This window comes from Coturnix japonica, chromosome 3 (assembly GCF_054131305.1).
Source record: "Coturnix japonica strain WE chromosome 3, WE-NBRP24, whole genome shotgun sequence".
In the NCBI taxonomy this organism is placed as follows: domain Eukaryota; kingdom Metazoa; phylum Chordata; class Aves; order Galliformes; family Phasianidae; genus Coturnix; species Coturnix japonica.
In genome coordinates this window covers 59,706,105-59,723,296 of record NC_140665.1, presented here as the reverse complement: position 1 = coordinate 59,723,296, position 17,192 = coordinate 59,706,105, and the positions used below count along the sequence as shown (strand labels likewise).

At 36.9% G+C, this 17,192-nt stretch overlaps 1 protein-coding gene across 1 annotated transcript in view; it reads right to left on the bottom strand.

The window, feature by feature from the left end:
* The window catches only part of MAN1A1 (mannosidase alpha class 1A member 1), a 129,248-nt gene that overhangs the window by 20,910 nt on the left and 91,146 nt on the right, over positions 1-17,192 (bottom strand). The window contains exons 6-8 of the mRNA XM_015858710.3: positions 10,159-10,282; positions 8,692-8,785; positions 4,815-4,930 (exon numbers count right to left, since the gene is read on the bottom strand). Of these exons, the coding sequence (XP_015714196.2) occupies positions 4,815-4,930; positions 8,692-8,785; positions 10,159-10,282 (334 nt within the window). The remainder of the gene's footprint in view (positions 1-4,814; positions 4,931-8,691; positions 8,786-10,158; positions 10,283-17,192) is intronic.

Here is a 17,192-nt window from a genome sequence, read left to right as displayed (position 1 = left end):
TTAACATAAAAATCTGCAAAGCTGTTTTTTTTTTTTTTTTAGGTTTTAGAAACTTTTCTTTCTGCTACAGTCTCAAAACTCCTCCCACACTTCTGACAATAGAGGAAATCTAGTTTGGGAAAGGAAAGGGAGCATCACGTCCTCTGGATGTTCTTGTCCTCTAAGCATAATGAATCTTGTGTTTCTGCATAATGCAGCTTTAGTATCACTACATACAGAACACTGGTGCAGCAGTATAATAAATATTTTTAACAGAATAGCTGACAAACTATGTAAATAAACCACACGTTTATTCATTCTCATACACTTAAGTCATAGACAGTATCTCCCTCCCAAAATGGGTCCCCACAGCCCCAAATGCTTCACTGGGAAGATCAGCTCCTATTGCACCGTGCTGACCGCTGATGCAGATTTATCCCAACTTCTATTTCCTTGAGTGCCAAGAAGTGCTAAAATAGTGAATGCCCAATTCATTAATGTACTTTTGGCTTTACTCAGCATGAAAAATTATTCTGAGTTGTTGCAGTTCTATCATTGTCCGTATCAGTTATGTAGTTTTTAGGATCACTGTAATAGCAAAGCAAATCACTTTAAGTGACTGAGTGGAAATTGCAATCAACCCAGAGCAGCCACCAGCTTGTCACCACAGTTAAATATACCCTCTTGAAACCCTGGAGATGAAAAGGACCTATCTGCCAATATCATGTTTCATTTTGCTAACAACACATTGCTTGGTCCATCATTTCAACTAGAAAGGAGTCTGCATGGCTTTGTTTTATTTATCTGAATGGCTGAACTCTTGGACAGTTCTGAAAAATGTTCATTGCTTAATGCTGACAATTAAATATACCACCACCACTTCCAAAAAAAACAACCAAAACCCCAAAAATTCCCCACATAGCTTCCCTGAATATATATCAAGGTTACTCTCAACTGTTAGTGAGACAAAACAAAACAAACAAACAAATAAGAACAAAAAACAAAACTAAACCAAAGAGATCCTCTATAGTTTGTCTGAATACTCAAAATTCCGAGGTAAAAATTGTCTTTTTTTCCCTTTAATACCCAAAAAAGTTTACAACATACCTTAACAACTTAATCCAGTCTAGCAGTAGGCTAAATTTTGGGAGCATGCTGTTGAAATCCAGCAGAAAATGGCTGTGACCAGGTTTCACAGCACCTAGCCTTTTAGCTATTTCCATCATTTTCTGTTTCCTCATTGTCAGAAGATAACTAGCTCCCATGTCATGATGTTACTTCTAAGCAGTTGTTAACCAGTGAAAGACATTAGGAAATCTAAATGTCTAAAAGTATACCACCTTTTCTGTAGAACACAGCTGCTTTCTTCTCTGATACCACAGGGGCACTGCTGGCTGAACTGAACCAGCTTGGGAGCTGCTGGTGAGGTTTTACTCCTCCTTCTAAGAAGTTTTGCTACAATGAGAGCCCTTAGTTATGATGCTTCTTCAGAAATACACTTAAGTAGGAGATGAAGGCAGTGTCAGAAAGAGAAGAAATACTCAGGATATAGAAAACTGGAGGCAGTGACCAGGAAAAAATGTAATATGGAAATTAGGAACAGATATCAGAACATCAAGAGTGTGAGACAACATACAAATAAAAGTAATGGGAAAACTACTCTTCAACTTTTAAAATGAGGGCTGGCATTCAAAAGAGGAGGATATGATGCAGTTGCCTGTGACTTGCTGTTTCTAGACTAAAGTGAATCCAGAATCCATTTTTGCTCCAAATTATCATATTATTTTACTAAACCTACTCAGTTGTCCCTCAATTGTGCTAGCTGAAAAGAGAGAAATGTTCCCTGTACTGGATGCTGGCAAAGACTCGAGAGTTTGTTCTATGGTTAGTGAAATCCTCATGATAGGTAACATGCTCAATAACTAGGAGATGTTGCATACTTTGTGTTCAAACTAGCTTAAGAAGATCTCTTCCTTCCTAAATAATGTGAAGGAATTTATATAAAATAATGGTTTACTTTTCAAAAGAAAAAAAAAGTAACATACAGTAAAAATATGTACACTTGTCTTTATGCAAATTCAAGAGTTCATGAATCTCTCTGATGGCCTTATAAATACATTCAGATTGTGCTCTGGTATTCAAAACAATACTTCTGTCCTTTTTCCATTAGAAATAAACTTTTCTCAAAATAGCATCAGCCAAATATACACCTCACTCGTGGCAAATAAAATGTTATTAAACATAGTTTGGCATCTTAGTTACTGCACTTAACTTCATCCAGAAAACAATTCATAGACATTACAAAAGTTCTACTAGAAAGAACTCTTTGTTTTTAATATAAGTTACTGAACAGCATAAGGAAAACTCCCAGTGCTTCAGCTAAATAAATTTCAACTTCGCACAGTGAAGTACAACTTATTGTGTATTTTCATTTGTGATTTTTGGACAGAAGGAGATATTGAATTAGGCATCAAGCCCTTGTGTCACACTTTTAGAACTTGGTGGGAATATGCAGGAACAAACAGCTGGGAGTAAGTGTGCCATTCCCTTTGGTGTCATCTTAAAAAAAGGCTGAAAGCATTGAGGGAAATTAATCTGAGAAAATACAATGCAGACTCAGAATGCCCCAATTGTGGAGGCTTAGTCATGAAAGACTGCAGCTTGTGCAGACACTTAAATTAAAGCTAATTTAGATAAGTAAAGGATCAATAGCAATAAAGCCAATATCAGGATGGATTTCAAAATAGACTAGTCACTTTAGTAAAGAACCTTGTATGTTGATGGCGCCCAGTCTGCAATATCTATGATACTGCAGCTTCCCTGATGCTGTTATCTGGACAAGCTACATTACAACATCAAGCTATTCCTCCACATGCTGCATGTACTTTCAGCTTTGATACAGATATTCTGCACTACAGAAAGTGGAGAATAGAAACATAGCTCAGACATCTGCATATACACACCCTGTCAGCCAAGCAAGCTGCAAGAGCTGCGTGGCTGGCTACTCCTGGCCCTTTCCTCCATCGCCCAGGGAAGTGCATACAGGCCTCTGTCCCACTCATGTGCCTTGTTCATGAGTGACCCAGATCCTTGAATCTCTACCACCCACCCAAAATCCAGGCTGGAAGCAGGGGAAGACCATCAGCTTTAGACGTATCACCCATGAAGGTGCATGGCTGCCCTTGGCTCCCTGTTGGCAGTGGGCAGTAAAATTCCCCTGCTGGTCCCTAGGGACAGGGAGAAGTATGCTCGTGGTCCTGCCTATGAGGTACAGCATCACTGCACTAGCAATATTCAGCCAGCAGCATCTTCCAGAAGAGCTGTACTAGTAACCCCCCTTTTTTTTAATTGCATGTCTATACACAAGCACTTACCCTGTGTAGGAATGCACTTAAATGAAATTGTTACATCGGTGAAGGAAGACTTTGAGGTGGTTCAATATGCCTTTCACAATAAGATGAATTGATATTGTATTACCAGATACTTTGTTCTTGCTTTTTGGCTGCCAACCTAATGGCTGAGCTATTACAATATCACTGTTCTTATATTATAACTTCAAATACACTGAAACCTAATTTAAAATCCACCTTTTGCTCAGTTATCAGTGGAAATGAGACTGACCGCATCCAAATTTGCACTTACAAAATTAAAGGTAGGATTTTCGTAGCAGAGAATGCTCAGTTGTCAAATGTACTACCAGCAGGGATCACATCCTCCCTCAAATCATCACCATATGACTTTTCCCTCTAATGAAAAAAGTACTTCCAGTGAGTCAGGGTTGTATTTTTTAATGCCACTACTTTTTGCTGTGTGGGAAGTAAAAAGAGACTTATGTCTCTTCTCTAAGGACTGCATTTCCAGATGTATGAAAGAATAAGCAGATATTACTTGGCATCTTGAAGCCTTGTCTGCTGAGGCACTGTACATACATACAGTTAATAAGAGATAAAAGTCCCAGACCTAGAGAGCTTACAGTCAAAACAGATGAAAGGACAGGAAAAAAGAAGTAATATTATCCTCTTTTTTATATATATGAAAGCAAAGAACAGAGAAAATAGGTCATTTGCCCAGACTGCATGGAAAGTCTGTAAATATGGATTTAAATTTAATGCTTCACAAGTTTCAATCCAGTGTCAAAAAAACGTGATTTCTCCAAAAACAGTATATTAAAGGAAATACCATCAGTAACAAAGAAAATTGCAGAATAGCAGGATCATAAATAAAACAAAGCATTAAAAAAAAAATAAATAAAGTATCAACAATTCTGATTTTTGAGAACTTTCTCATGTCCAATTTGAATAATTATCTGTTTCACAGAGACTGGCAAATGTATGACTCTTGTAACAAAACGGCATTGTTTAACAAAATTTGGTTTTCTGTTAATATTATCTACCACAATACATACACTAATCCTTATTTTGACTACAGTCAAAATACTGTAGTGGCTGAAATATGAGGCTGTAACACACGAGAGGAATTAGCTTCTGAATATATGGGGGAAAAAAAAGACAAAAAGAGTCTATATAGGGAAAATTCAGGGAAATATTGAACTTCTACCTGACAGCTACTTCTAGATTCATTTTTGTTGCATACTTTATGACCAGTTTTCCATTGAAGAAAATTAGCTATACTTCAAGACTCTCCCCCAGACTTCCTTCAGTATCCGTATTCCTCTACCACTTATATTTGATGAAGTCTTAAAAAACAAACAAACAAAACCCTAACTCATTTAAAAAAAAAACACACTCTGGTGGCAAACACATAAATCTCTCACATTGTTAGGACTATTGGAGATTAGATTATTATGGCAAGGAAGATTTAAATCTCTCATTTACCTGAACAGCGTCATAATACATTTTCTTGCCTTCTTCATCTGTTTTGTCTGACATCAGCCATGCCTTGAGCAAATATTCATAAAAGCTATCCCCAAGCCCTCCAATGGAGACATGATCTAAAAGGCAATAAAGAAGTTCAACAGCAAGTCCATCTTTAGCACAGACAACAAAATACAATTATAGCTTGTAATTGTGGTAGAGTAATGCATTTAAAGATGTCTCATTGCTAACTTTTTCAAAGGAGTTCAAGGAAAAGAAACAAGAATTTATATGTATTACATCTACTTCATGTTTATAGTCTGTCTCATAAAAATGTATTAACCCAATTTGTTTTTTATCTTAAAAATATCAAAGAAGTAGAAAATGGTGTGTAATTTGAAAAGTACTTTCCCCTCTTACCATGTAGGCATTGCTTTTGTTTGTTGTTTATCAAATGATGTGTCATTTAAGACACATCATAAAACAAACCCAGATGTTTTAGTTCCCTACACTGAAGCAGATTTATTATTTATTTTACAGTATTTGAAAATGCCAATCTCTATGCTTAAAAATACTATTATGTTTTTCAGTATCTACTTGGTTGTCAGGACGTGGCAGTGGTTCCAGAGGAAAAAAAGACTTTGTCACATGTACAGAAGATTATTGCTCTCATGTTGCTTTATTCTGTCCTATGCTTGCTACATGAAACAGCGGGGAACTACAAGTGCTATGATTATTTAATTGGACCCATTTAGGACTTGGCACTGCAAACACAAGTCAAATCACCCAATATCATTGCACCAGCCACACAGGAATCACTGGTGGTCTTAGCTGCTTGCACAAAGTTGCACTAGCTTCCTCTCAAAGAGACTCCAGAAGATTCCTGGCAAAATTTTAAGGGGCTACCATATGATTTCAGCATAGATCTCCTAAAGGCATAAAACACTGCAGCTAGAAAGTGTGTTTCCTTAAGCTCCATTAAACCAACAGCTCCAAGTTTTCTTCTTGAAGTTGATACTGCCTGGTAACATTAAGGCATGTATCATGTCCTCCCTGGAAGTTTTTTGAAGAGCTTTACTGGGACTAATCATATATAATTGTCAATTTTACAGCAGGGAAGGGATTTGACAATTTTATCCAAGACATCCAGGATGGAGACGTAGATACATATATTGCACTGCAAGTCAGTGAGTCATATCTCAAAATTCTGGGCACGAGAAAAGCAGAACATGTTCAGGGTAACACAGGCTCAAAAAGCGAGATGCAGGAGAGTCAGCGGTAGAGATCTCAAGCTTCCCAATACCTCACTGATCCTAACTTCAGAGTTATGCCTCTGGTAGAATTCAAAAGAACACAGAATTTATTTATTTCAGAACTCTTTAGTATCTTCTCTTTGTTGAATGCATCCTCTTGCCTACTGAAATGGAAAGCCATGCAGCTGCAGAAGATAACTTTTTTCTGTTCAAACTTTACTACAATTATTTTTTTCTTTCTCCCCTAGGCCATCATATACAAAAACTAATTTACTTTTCCCAGTGTATCCTGTCCCTTTGCCTAACAAATACATTGTGCCATCAGATCTGGATTACAGGCTGCTTTTTTCCCCCTTAATCTCTGAATGAGATATATTAAATTTCTGTAAAGAATATAGCATTTATTTAATTAAATGTTCATGATCCAAAAGGAAAAGAGGCTTCCTAAAAAAAATGAGAACATTTTCTATGATGGAAAGCTGATCTTTGAACAGCAGCATTTAAATGACCTTTACAGCTTCCTAAATAAATTACCATAGAAACCTCTGACATTTGCAAACTAAATAGCACACGCATAGTTTCATCAATAATAAGCCCTGTTATTATATACATTATTGCAGTAGACAAATCCAATTGACGCATGCTGCAGCAAATCACTGTCAATTTACTGTCAAAATAACAAGGGCTAAATGAATTTACAGGAACAATGGCAGTGATCCAGCAGCGTCCTTCACAGTTACAGCATTACTAGAGAAGAATTGTTCAGAAACTACTCCCCCCACCCCACTTGACGTTTGAGAGGAAATGTTTCAGCTTTGTACCAATTACGGGTCTAGGCTTTCTTTTCCTGTTATAATCAACTGAAAACAGACTAGAAAAGCAGTCTCAAATAAAATATCTCTCAAGTCTTATATTCCGATAGTCTACTATGGAAAAAAAAAAAAAAAATCAATGTCTGCAAGCAGAGGCAATTTAAAGAGAATTGGAAGAGATGCAACAAGTAAAGACCAAATTTGCTTTTGCTGTTTCAGCATGGTAGGGTCTGACTTGCATCAACATTTGTGTTCATCATTTTCACGTGCTGGAAGCTAATTTCTATGTCAATACTACAAGCTATTGGAAAGCAAAGGCGGTATAAACTGCAATTGTTACTGCGTATGCCAACAGAAACCGGCATTAAATATAGGAGAGAAGTACACAGGACACAATTACATTAAAAACAGAAATGTGAAAAGCTGTGAGGCAGCATCAGTATTTGACTACTATAAAACAAAAAAGGCAGAGCCATTAATGGTGGCAGCTACTAGCAAGATCCCCTATTGTCCAGCTCACCAAAAGAATAACTGAATGATTGCAGAACTAAACTTAATGCCATACCCAGAATGCCACAGCTCAGTAATGCTCCTTGGGGCTCTCAATACTATTGCACTAAATAAGGGAGTTGGATGCAAATTAGGGAAGCTGTTGGCTAGCCCAGTGCCAAAAAGCTGAGTTTCTGTGGCTGGTTGAAGCCAAGGAGGATTTGAAGCTAGCTGAACACAGGTCACAGGCATGAAGGTAGCAGTCTTCTGATCAAACTCAATGCTTACGGCTTTAGAAGCAACACTTCCAATGGAAAGTGCTATTATTTTACAAAGCCATGTTAAAACAACATGGGCAACAAGCAAGCAGACCTCAGAGTCAGTATGAACATGCCAGCTGATTATACACAATGAGCTGCCACAGGCCTGTGGCACAATAAACTGGTGTATCCAAGAATTTCCCCATTTCTTTACCTGTTTCTACCTGAGCTTGGTCTAAACAGCTCCAGCAGTGATAAACAACAGAACCATATAATCTACCTATGTGTTTTCAGATCACGATACTTCCTCTTGCTACTTTTCTTTCAATAATAGAGGGTGAGAAAAAGGTAGAGGACTTAGAGAGTGGAAACATGAATGAAATAATTGCAGACAGAAAGTAAGCAGGAAAAGTGAAGAAGGAAGTAGGGTCTCCCAGACTGTATTCCTGCACATTGCTTTGGCTTTGAACATGGGATAAAGCCTGGGGAAGGCAATGTATAATGCATATAGGCCCAGTCATCACAAAAGAGCAAAGTATTTCAAAGACTTCAAATGCATCTAATTTTGGTGTTTCTGGTAAGGATTCCTAGAGGATTAATGCTATGACAGTTCTTTCTAGTTTGCTTCCTTATGTGTTTGGCATTAAACTTCAACAGACATCACAGCTGATATTAAGCACAAAAAGGTGTTGGTTTTTTTTGTTAGTTAGTTGGTTTGTTTGTTTTTTAAGTCTCCAATGGAGCCACACCTGTCTAAAAGTGTGTAATTTGATTCAGATGAGATGATAATGTCTACTTAAACACCTACTTTAGAGAACACTTAAGAATTTTCAATAAAATAATTTCAAAACTATTCAGATGAGTCCCTACTTCTACAAACCATACTGAAAGCTCAAATAAAAGTATATTAAAAAAACAGCAAGTAGGAACATTATTTTTAAAGATGCATTTTTTTTCTGCACTGTGTAACTCAAGATGTATTACAAAGAATCAAGAAAACACATATCAGTGACTGAAAGAAATTAAGAACTGCAGAGAGCATACTGACAGACAGCTCATAGTTCTGTGGAACTGATCTACTTACGCTGACCCCACTGGCCACTGCTGGGATTCAAATAGTTGGGGTAAAGACCTTCTGGTTTATCCAGTCGACTTAGAACTTTTCGAATATTCATTACCTATTGGAAGGGTACAGAACACTGAGCACTGATACATTTTTCTCCAAAATAAAACAGCATCAGTACAAAAGTCTTGAAGTACAAATACTTCAATGTATACACAGTGTCTCAATATGGCTATGTAATCATATTATTATTAAAAAAGATCCTCTAAGCTGACATCATCATGTAAATAAGCTTCAAAAACCACTTGAGTTTCTGCATCAACTGTTAGTAATGAAACACAATAGAAGAAATCTTCCAAGTTAAGTTCTTATCACACTGAATATTTTTGCCCTTCCACAGTGTACTGAAATTCATGGAAGCTGGCTGCCTTAACTAAGCTCAGCTACTTCAACATTATATTATCGATACTCCCAGATCAGAAATGGTATTACATACTTAAGCTTTTCACCTAGTCTAGCTGCAGAAGTGAATTGTAAGGCAATTTTGTCTGGAAAGGAGAACACTGCTGGAACTGAGCTTCTTACATCCAGAAGACACTGATCCAGCCCTGCGTTTTCCATCAGCATGATAAAGGAGCTTGCCACAAATAAGTGGCCTGGAGAAACAAAACGACAGTTCAGATGCTATGCTGCTGGGGCCATCCAGTAGCACAACTCATTGCAGAGCCCATGAAATAATTCAGACTGAAATTTAACTTTCACAAAAAATTCAAAGATGGCAACCTGGGAGAAAGATGATCATGATAACCACAGACCAGAAGTAGTAACATAAAAGTTCTTATAGCTTTATTTTTCCATCCTTAAAGATTAGAGATCAACTGAACTAGCTGCTAAAACAAATGATGAATTAGCTTACACCAAGCCCTAGAAAGATTTCTACTTTGTTACACAAATTGCCTTCTGCATCTTGATGTGGCTTTGCTAAGAGTCGATGCCTAAATGTAGACAGCAAGGAGTCCACGACCTAACTTAATGAATAATATGAATACTTCCATGCAAAACTTATTCCAGTGTTTCTTCTTTATCAAGTGTACCAGACCTTGAACAGCTTGTCTTGGTGTGCTGTGAAATCTCAGTCTCTAAAGGATTTTAAAAGCAGCTTACATAAACATATTTCCTGCTTCTTGCAGCTATAGCTTGATTCTACTTTGAAAAGAAGCAGAGACTAGAATTTTTAATACACACACACACTTTTATCAGTCTTTAGTTGCCTCCTAACAGAATAAATGTTAAACATTAATTAGCACAAATGTCACATCCTCCACATTAATTTATCCTACACATTTGCTTCTGGATGCTTCTTGCCCCTGTCCTCCCCAAAAATCCAAAAGGAAAAATCCAAATCTGAAAAACCAAATCTTTCCCTAGAAATATTACTTTAACATGTGATTTATCTTCTAGAACTTAATTTTTAAGGAGCAGTCTAACCTTTTCAGCAAAGACAGGGTTCCCAGACAGGTGGCTCAAGTGTACAAATTCCAGATGCAAAGTCCCAAATTCTGCCAAAATGCTGCTGCCACCAGATGCCCAGGGCCAATTTCGACCGATTCCACTATTCAAGGGAAGGGGGTAGAAGAGAAATAGAAAACATGAGTATCATACACAATGCTAAGAAAATATGTGTAATAGATATGGTTACTAAAAGAAAACAATGAATTTAAAACATTTGTGTGGGAAAGCATGCTTTCAGCAGCTTTGCATGGATTTACCATAGGACTTTGAATTACTTCAGTGCAACTTTGCTTAGGTTTGGTAAGATCACTTCACACGGCAATCCAGACTTCTAGCTTACATATAACTCCAATGCATATCACTGTATCAGCGTTTCACGGTATTACATTAATAAAATAAATTGCAATGAAAATCTTCTGAAACGTCACCCGTTTTCCCTGTATTTATCACAAGCTACAGTTCTAATTGTTCTTATCCATCTACGGTGCAAGTAGAAGGACAGACGTAAATTACTGCATGTATACATCACAAGCCTTAACTCAAAAATATATGCAGTGTGTCTTTCTTAACACCTAAGAATTTAACTGGAGCAGGATATTTAGAAATTTAACTGGAGCAGGATATTTAGAAATTTAACTGGAGCAGGATATTTAGGCATTGGACGCTCTTAGCAGGATGAGTAATGTCAATTTTAATTAAGACATAAAGACATTTTACAGTAAAATTGATCTTGGGAATTGTACTGAGAATAGATAAAAGAATATTGCTAAATCCCCAATACAAACTAATGCTGGTTGAAATTCAGAAGAAAAGGGCTGTTAAAGTTTCATTAAAAAAAGTTTTTTCTCCTTGAAATTTTCAGCAGCAATATTCAGATCTCTCCTCCCAACACTGAAGAAAAGAGATGAAAAATAAATGACTAAAGAAAAAACTTTCCTGATGAAAATGAATTGGATGAATAATAGTGTATAAGAGCAGCACAAATGTTATTAAGTGCTAGGTCTCCTCCTTATTTTCAAGTAGTAAACAGCATTACAGTCATATACACACATATAATTTAGCTTTACTTTAGCACATGAGCCGTCACTAGAGTCATCAGATAGTACTTACACAACCATGAAAAGTGAGCACTCTTCCTGAGATAAACTGTTATTCAAATGATGAAAATAATCCCAAATCATTAAACTTGAAAAGCAGAATAAAGATGACAAGTAAGGAACATATCTGTTCTTAAATGCCATGACTTTAAACCTTGCAACACCTTTGGCAGCCGGGCTTTGAGCTGAAAGCAGCTTTGAAGCTCACTGGAGGGCCACCAAAAATAAACCCAGAATATTACCTCCTGACAGACGAACTTACAGTGCCTCACTTCTGAAGTACCAGAGCATCTGCCAAACATTTCCCCATAGGGATGCTCCGCATTTTCTTTTTATTCTTCCCCAGACCACAAAGAACACTGAATTAACTGAGCTTACTTGGGAGCTGAGAGGAGAGAAGACTCTCCTGCCTAAAGACACAAGGACTGGGACACATGGACGTCTCTGATGCACATGATTGCCCAAAACTCCAAAAAAAACCCCAAAACTAATAATTACAAAGAAAATTGATGAAGAAGAGTCAAGTCAGGGTTCTGCAAAGATGCACACAATCCACTTTTATTCCACAGAAACAGAACAGCATTTTGGGATCTGAATACCACATTTTAAGAGCAATCTTACAGAGTGCTTTTTACATTTGATGAAAGCAAAAATGAAGAAAACAAACCCAACTGGCTTGAAAGCTTTTTGTGCTTCAAACTACTGTGGGTAAAACGTTTCCCAAACGTTTCATAAAAACTTAAGGTATTATGAAAAATAAAATTAAGGTAGGTATCTGCAGACTGAAAAGCTGACATCCCTACACCAATCATTCACCTGAGAAACAGGCACCTTGGGGCCATACTGGTCCATAATCTTGCCTCAATGCTGACTTCTGGAAGAAAATATTTTAGCTTGCTCCCACATTACCCAGGCTAAAAGAGGTGACATAACACATTACTGGTAAACAGAGCTGACCAGAACAAAGTGAAATATTCCAAGGTTTTGAAAAGTTGCCGTATTTCTTGCAAGTTGCAAAAGCCCATCATTTTTCTATTAAGCTCTCCAATAAATCTCAAACTGGAAACACTCAGTTGTTCCTGCAGCAATGCATCAACCAAATTTGTCAGAAAACATATTAAGTTCCTACCTATGCTCCACCATGACTTCTGCTGATATGAACACATTCTGTCAGTACATTTTGATTTACAGTGTTTAGTTAATCTGACAACTTTCCAAACACAAACGTTTTATGCATGTAGCAATGTTTACTTGAGCATCACTGGAATGTTTATCATCAGTGGAAGATTCTCTTGCTTAAGGTGTCTTGAGAGACAAAGCTTACTTCTTTACTTTTAGTGCAGAACAAGTAGAATTGTCTATGTTGCATCTATGCAATTTTTAATGTATCTTTTATTGACTTCATTTGGGACAGCTGATTAGAAAAAATATACATAAATGCTTTTCTGGCAAATCTGCAAAGTAATATGACAATATCTGGGTTTTGTGTGTTTGTTTGTTTTTCTCTCTCTTCTGATGGGCATTCTAAGTCAACACTGACAAGCTTTTTTCAACAAGTGGTAGAACTGAAGGATTATTAGCCAAGAGTCTTCAGATATTTTTCATGCGTCCCTCAGTTTGGATGTCTAATGTTCTTTCTTATATTTCATCTTTGGGAGTAACAAAGCAGATAAGTGAGCATGTGAATGCAATAGCCACAGTACTGCTTCTGTCTCCATCTAAATTTATGCCTACTTTAAGGAAATATTCAAGAACACACACCTATGTAGGTAGTCAGCTCCTAAAGAAATATTACCAGATCAACAAAGCGCTCAGCATACAGAATGCGAGAGATTCCATACTCTCTGATTCTTTTTAACCAGGGAAATGAGTCTTCGTTTTATATTTAACAGACTCTAAGCTGAGAAAGAAGAAAGAAAGAAAAAGGAAACAGAAGGGGGTGCTCTTGTTTTTTGTTGTTTTTTTTTTAATCTCTCTATGAGTTTTCTAGATGTCACATAATTTCAAAACAAAACAGACCTTAAGCAGCGGAAAAAACAGTGAGGAAATAAAATGTTAAAATGGAAGAATACTTCTTCGTCAAGAATTATAAAGAGTGAGTACATTTACAAATGGCACTATGTATCCTGGAGAATACCATGAAGTAAATACACAATAAATCTTACTTCAGTAAAACTTAATAACTGGTCATATTAAAATATTGATTTCTGCCCATGCATGAGACAAAAAAAGAAATATATATATATTTTGCAAGGCCATAGTATCATAGAGTCACCAAGGTTGGAAAAGACCTCCAACATCATCTGGTCCAATCGCCAATCTACTACCAATATTTCCCCACTAAACCATGTCCCTTAGTACAATGTCCCTTAGAACAACATCTAAACATTTCTCAAACACCTCTAGGGATGGTGACTCCACCACTTCCCTGGGCATCCCATTCCAGCATCTGACCACTCCTTCAGAGGAGAAATGGGCTTTCACCTTTCTAATTTTCTTCCTGCATATACAAACAACTTATTTATACCATTCCTGAGTTGCTCATTCCCCCTTCCACAGGAGGTAGACTCTCTTCTGGAGCCTCAAATTTTCCTGTTCTTACAGACTAGTCTTCTTTCCTGGCAGCTCATCTTATGTCACAGGGGCACAGCTTGCTCCTGCGCCTGTAAGACTTCCATCTTCAGGAGTATCAAGCCTTCCTGGACTTCACCACTCTTCAGGACTGAAACCCAAGGCACCCTCCCTACCAGTGTACTGAATAGTTCAAAGTCTGCCTTCCAGAAGTCACAAAATCACAGAATCACAGAATTGTAGGGGTTGGAAGGGACCTCCAGAGATCATTGAGTCCAACCCACCATTTCTGTTCAAAACAGCTTCTGACATCCAGAGGCCTCCATCTCCTCATGTTTGTTGCACATGCTGAGTGGACTGGTGTAGATGTACTTCAACTGAGTCCCTTGCTTCACCCCCATCTCTAGAGAGCCTGGTTTTATCCTCTTCCCCCTATCAGTAAGCCTTGCCAGCTCCCAGCCAGGCTAGGTTCTATTTCCACCTTTGGGACAAGTAAGACCCATCAGCAGCCATCACATGAGGCACTGAGTAAACCAATACATAGTAAAAAACAAAACCAACAAAATTCCTTCAATTGCACCAGACTCTCGGCTATGTATTTATGAGATGGGTTTTCCTTGACCTCTCAGTATCCCTCACTACCACTGAGGAGTTAGAGGAAAACACCACCTGTGTCCTAACAGTCCTAACTGGACACTAACAAATACAGTCTGCAGAAAGAAACAGATACATAATACTACATGTAGAGGGTGGAAACAGGGATCCAGGTATGATGCTCACCTTCCTATTGCCTGTATTTTTCAGTTTTTCTCTGGTGGTATTTTTACAACTAAGTTTCTGCTATTACTAACATCAGAGACAGAAACGAAATTCCTCCTGAATCTCAGGGAGTAAGAAGCCACATTGATTAACCTTGTGGTTGAACTTTCAGACTAGTGCTAAAATTGCATCAGTTTGCAGGACACTGTTTTAAAGTATTTACAACTATTGTGACTAGAATCAAATTATTTATATTACTTGAAATTCATACAATTATTCTTTTCTTGTAAAACATTGGTACACCTTTAGAACTTACCTCATTATTATGACTAGCAGTACTTGGTTATGTAAACTCTAAAGTGAGGATCTGGATCAGAACAGGATATTGAAGTAGGAACACTGCTGTTGTGATTTCCTCTCAGAAAACATGGGCTGTTGGTAACTCAACTCAGCATTTTTCCAGCAGACCACTGTTTCTTTCATAAATAAGAACTAAAAGTATCAGAACATCAGCTGTTCTGATAAAAGATAAAAAAAGATAAAAATAAAAAGATAAAAAATATCCAAGAAGAGGGAACCACAGAGAAAACAAATATTTTCAATTATTATTTTTTTAAACTACTGAAATACAGAGAAACAATATTTGCAAGATTATTATTATTTTGTAAATTACATCACATTTTTTAATCACATCATGTAAAGCCGCATCTAATTTTCAACTAAAAGAAACAGTGAACTCACAGGGATACTGCAAAAATAATTCAATGGGTCAAAACATCTAAAATTCTGGCCATCAGTGAACACCACTGTTTCCATCTCTGCAGACAACTTATTATTCTCCACCCTTTCTCAGAGGGTATCAGGATGACTCCAAAAGTTAGAGACAGAGTTAGACTTCAAAATATCAATGTTTAATGCAAGGTACAAAAGCATAATTTAAGAGTCACTATCCTCCTGCATAATAGGCCTGTAGAAAAGGTAAAAGGATAGAATAAAAGGGACTCAGCAACAGCAATATGAAACATTGAGAGCTGCTGTTATCCAAATATTTAGGATTATTATTAAATTAATTATGAAAATTATTATGAAAATAATTTCTTATAGCTCTTTGAAAAAAGCTACTCAGTTATGATGGTGGGTGGAAATACAAAATGCTATGACAAAAATCTAAGAAGAGTCTGTTTAAAATCACCAAAGTCCTGAGACATGGCTTAGCGAATATGAGTTCTGTGGTACTTTCCAAAGTGCTATAGGAAAAGAAAATATGTCTGGAGAACACAACTGGAAGCTTCTTTGAAAAGGAACCTGCACGAACAGGACATTGCTTAGCCTGGCCTACAACCCCTGATTCACAAATCTCACTCTACTCCATCAGCAACCCATTGATATTCATGACAGAGAAAGACCTTTCCAGATGGAGGTAAAAAAGAGGCAAAGGGTGATGGAATAGTCACACAAAATTTCCTACAGCTTTTTGCATATTTTTTATCCATGTTCCCCTCCCAGTTCACTTATGAGACACTTCTTGCTCTACCTGGAAGCTCAGCCGCTGAGAGTGTGCATCTTATATAGGTAGAAAAAAAGTAAAATCATTAGCTATTATGTGAAGGAAAACACCGTCCCCCTTTTTTCCTCTCAAATGAAGCCTGAATTGCCATTTGGTTATATAGGTATTTAGTAGAAACTCCTCAGATTATTTTGCAAGCATAATATAATCACTTCTCCAAGTTTCAGCTTTAAAATTATAACATGTGATTCAGCTACATAGCTCATATCCAAGACTTGTGTGATTTAGCCTACTGACACTGTATAACAATGAAGGAGCCTATCATAACTGATAATATGGAAATGGGAGAGCATACAAGTTCAAGGAAGGTATTCACGGAAATTAATCTCTTCAAGGGCTCCTTTGATGATCTGTACAGAGAGATAACTGAATTAAATCACTTCAGAGAAGAGATTTAGCTAAAGACAGAGTCTTTCTCTTCACTGAGTAAACCCAGAGAGACTCACCTCAACTACAGCTAGCCTCTGACAGATGCCCACATCTCCCCAGGATTTCAATTAACTTCTCAGGTACTGGATGAATTTTATAACTCTCTGCACATTAATATAAATAGCAAAAAAGTAACACTGGAGGTTAACATTCTGTAATTTTATGGATTTTTTTTTTTTAAATAAATTTAATTCTAAAATAAGACTTTCCTACCTCAGCGTTTATTTTTAATGATCTTTTTTAGAATGGGTCACCTTTGTAATGACATTTAAAAAATACTGCAAGATAATTATTGAGCAGATTAAACTAAAAGGAAAAGAAAACCTTTCCACAGTATTTTGGCACGAAAAGCCAAAAGTCCATGAATTTTCTATGTCCATATTTTCTATATCCATAACACAGTGCATTATGAACATATCTAACATTTCTATCATAGATGTAATAAACCTCAAATTTATTATTTTCTCTCCATTATTTCAGTTCAGTGAGAAAAATCTCTAAGGGCACATTTCATCTCAGCAAATAGCTCATTATTTTCATGTATACCTCTATTTTTTATTTATTTATTTATTGTATGAAGAAATGTC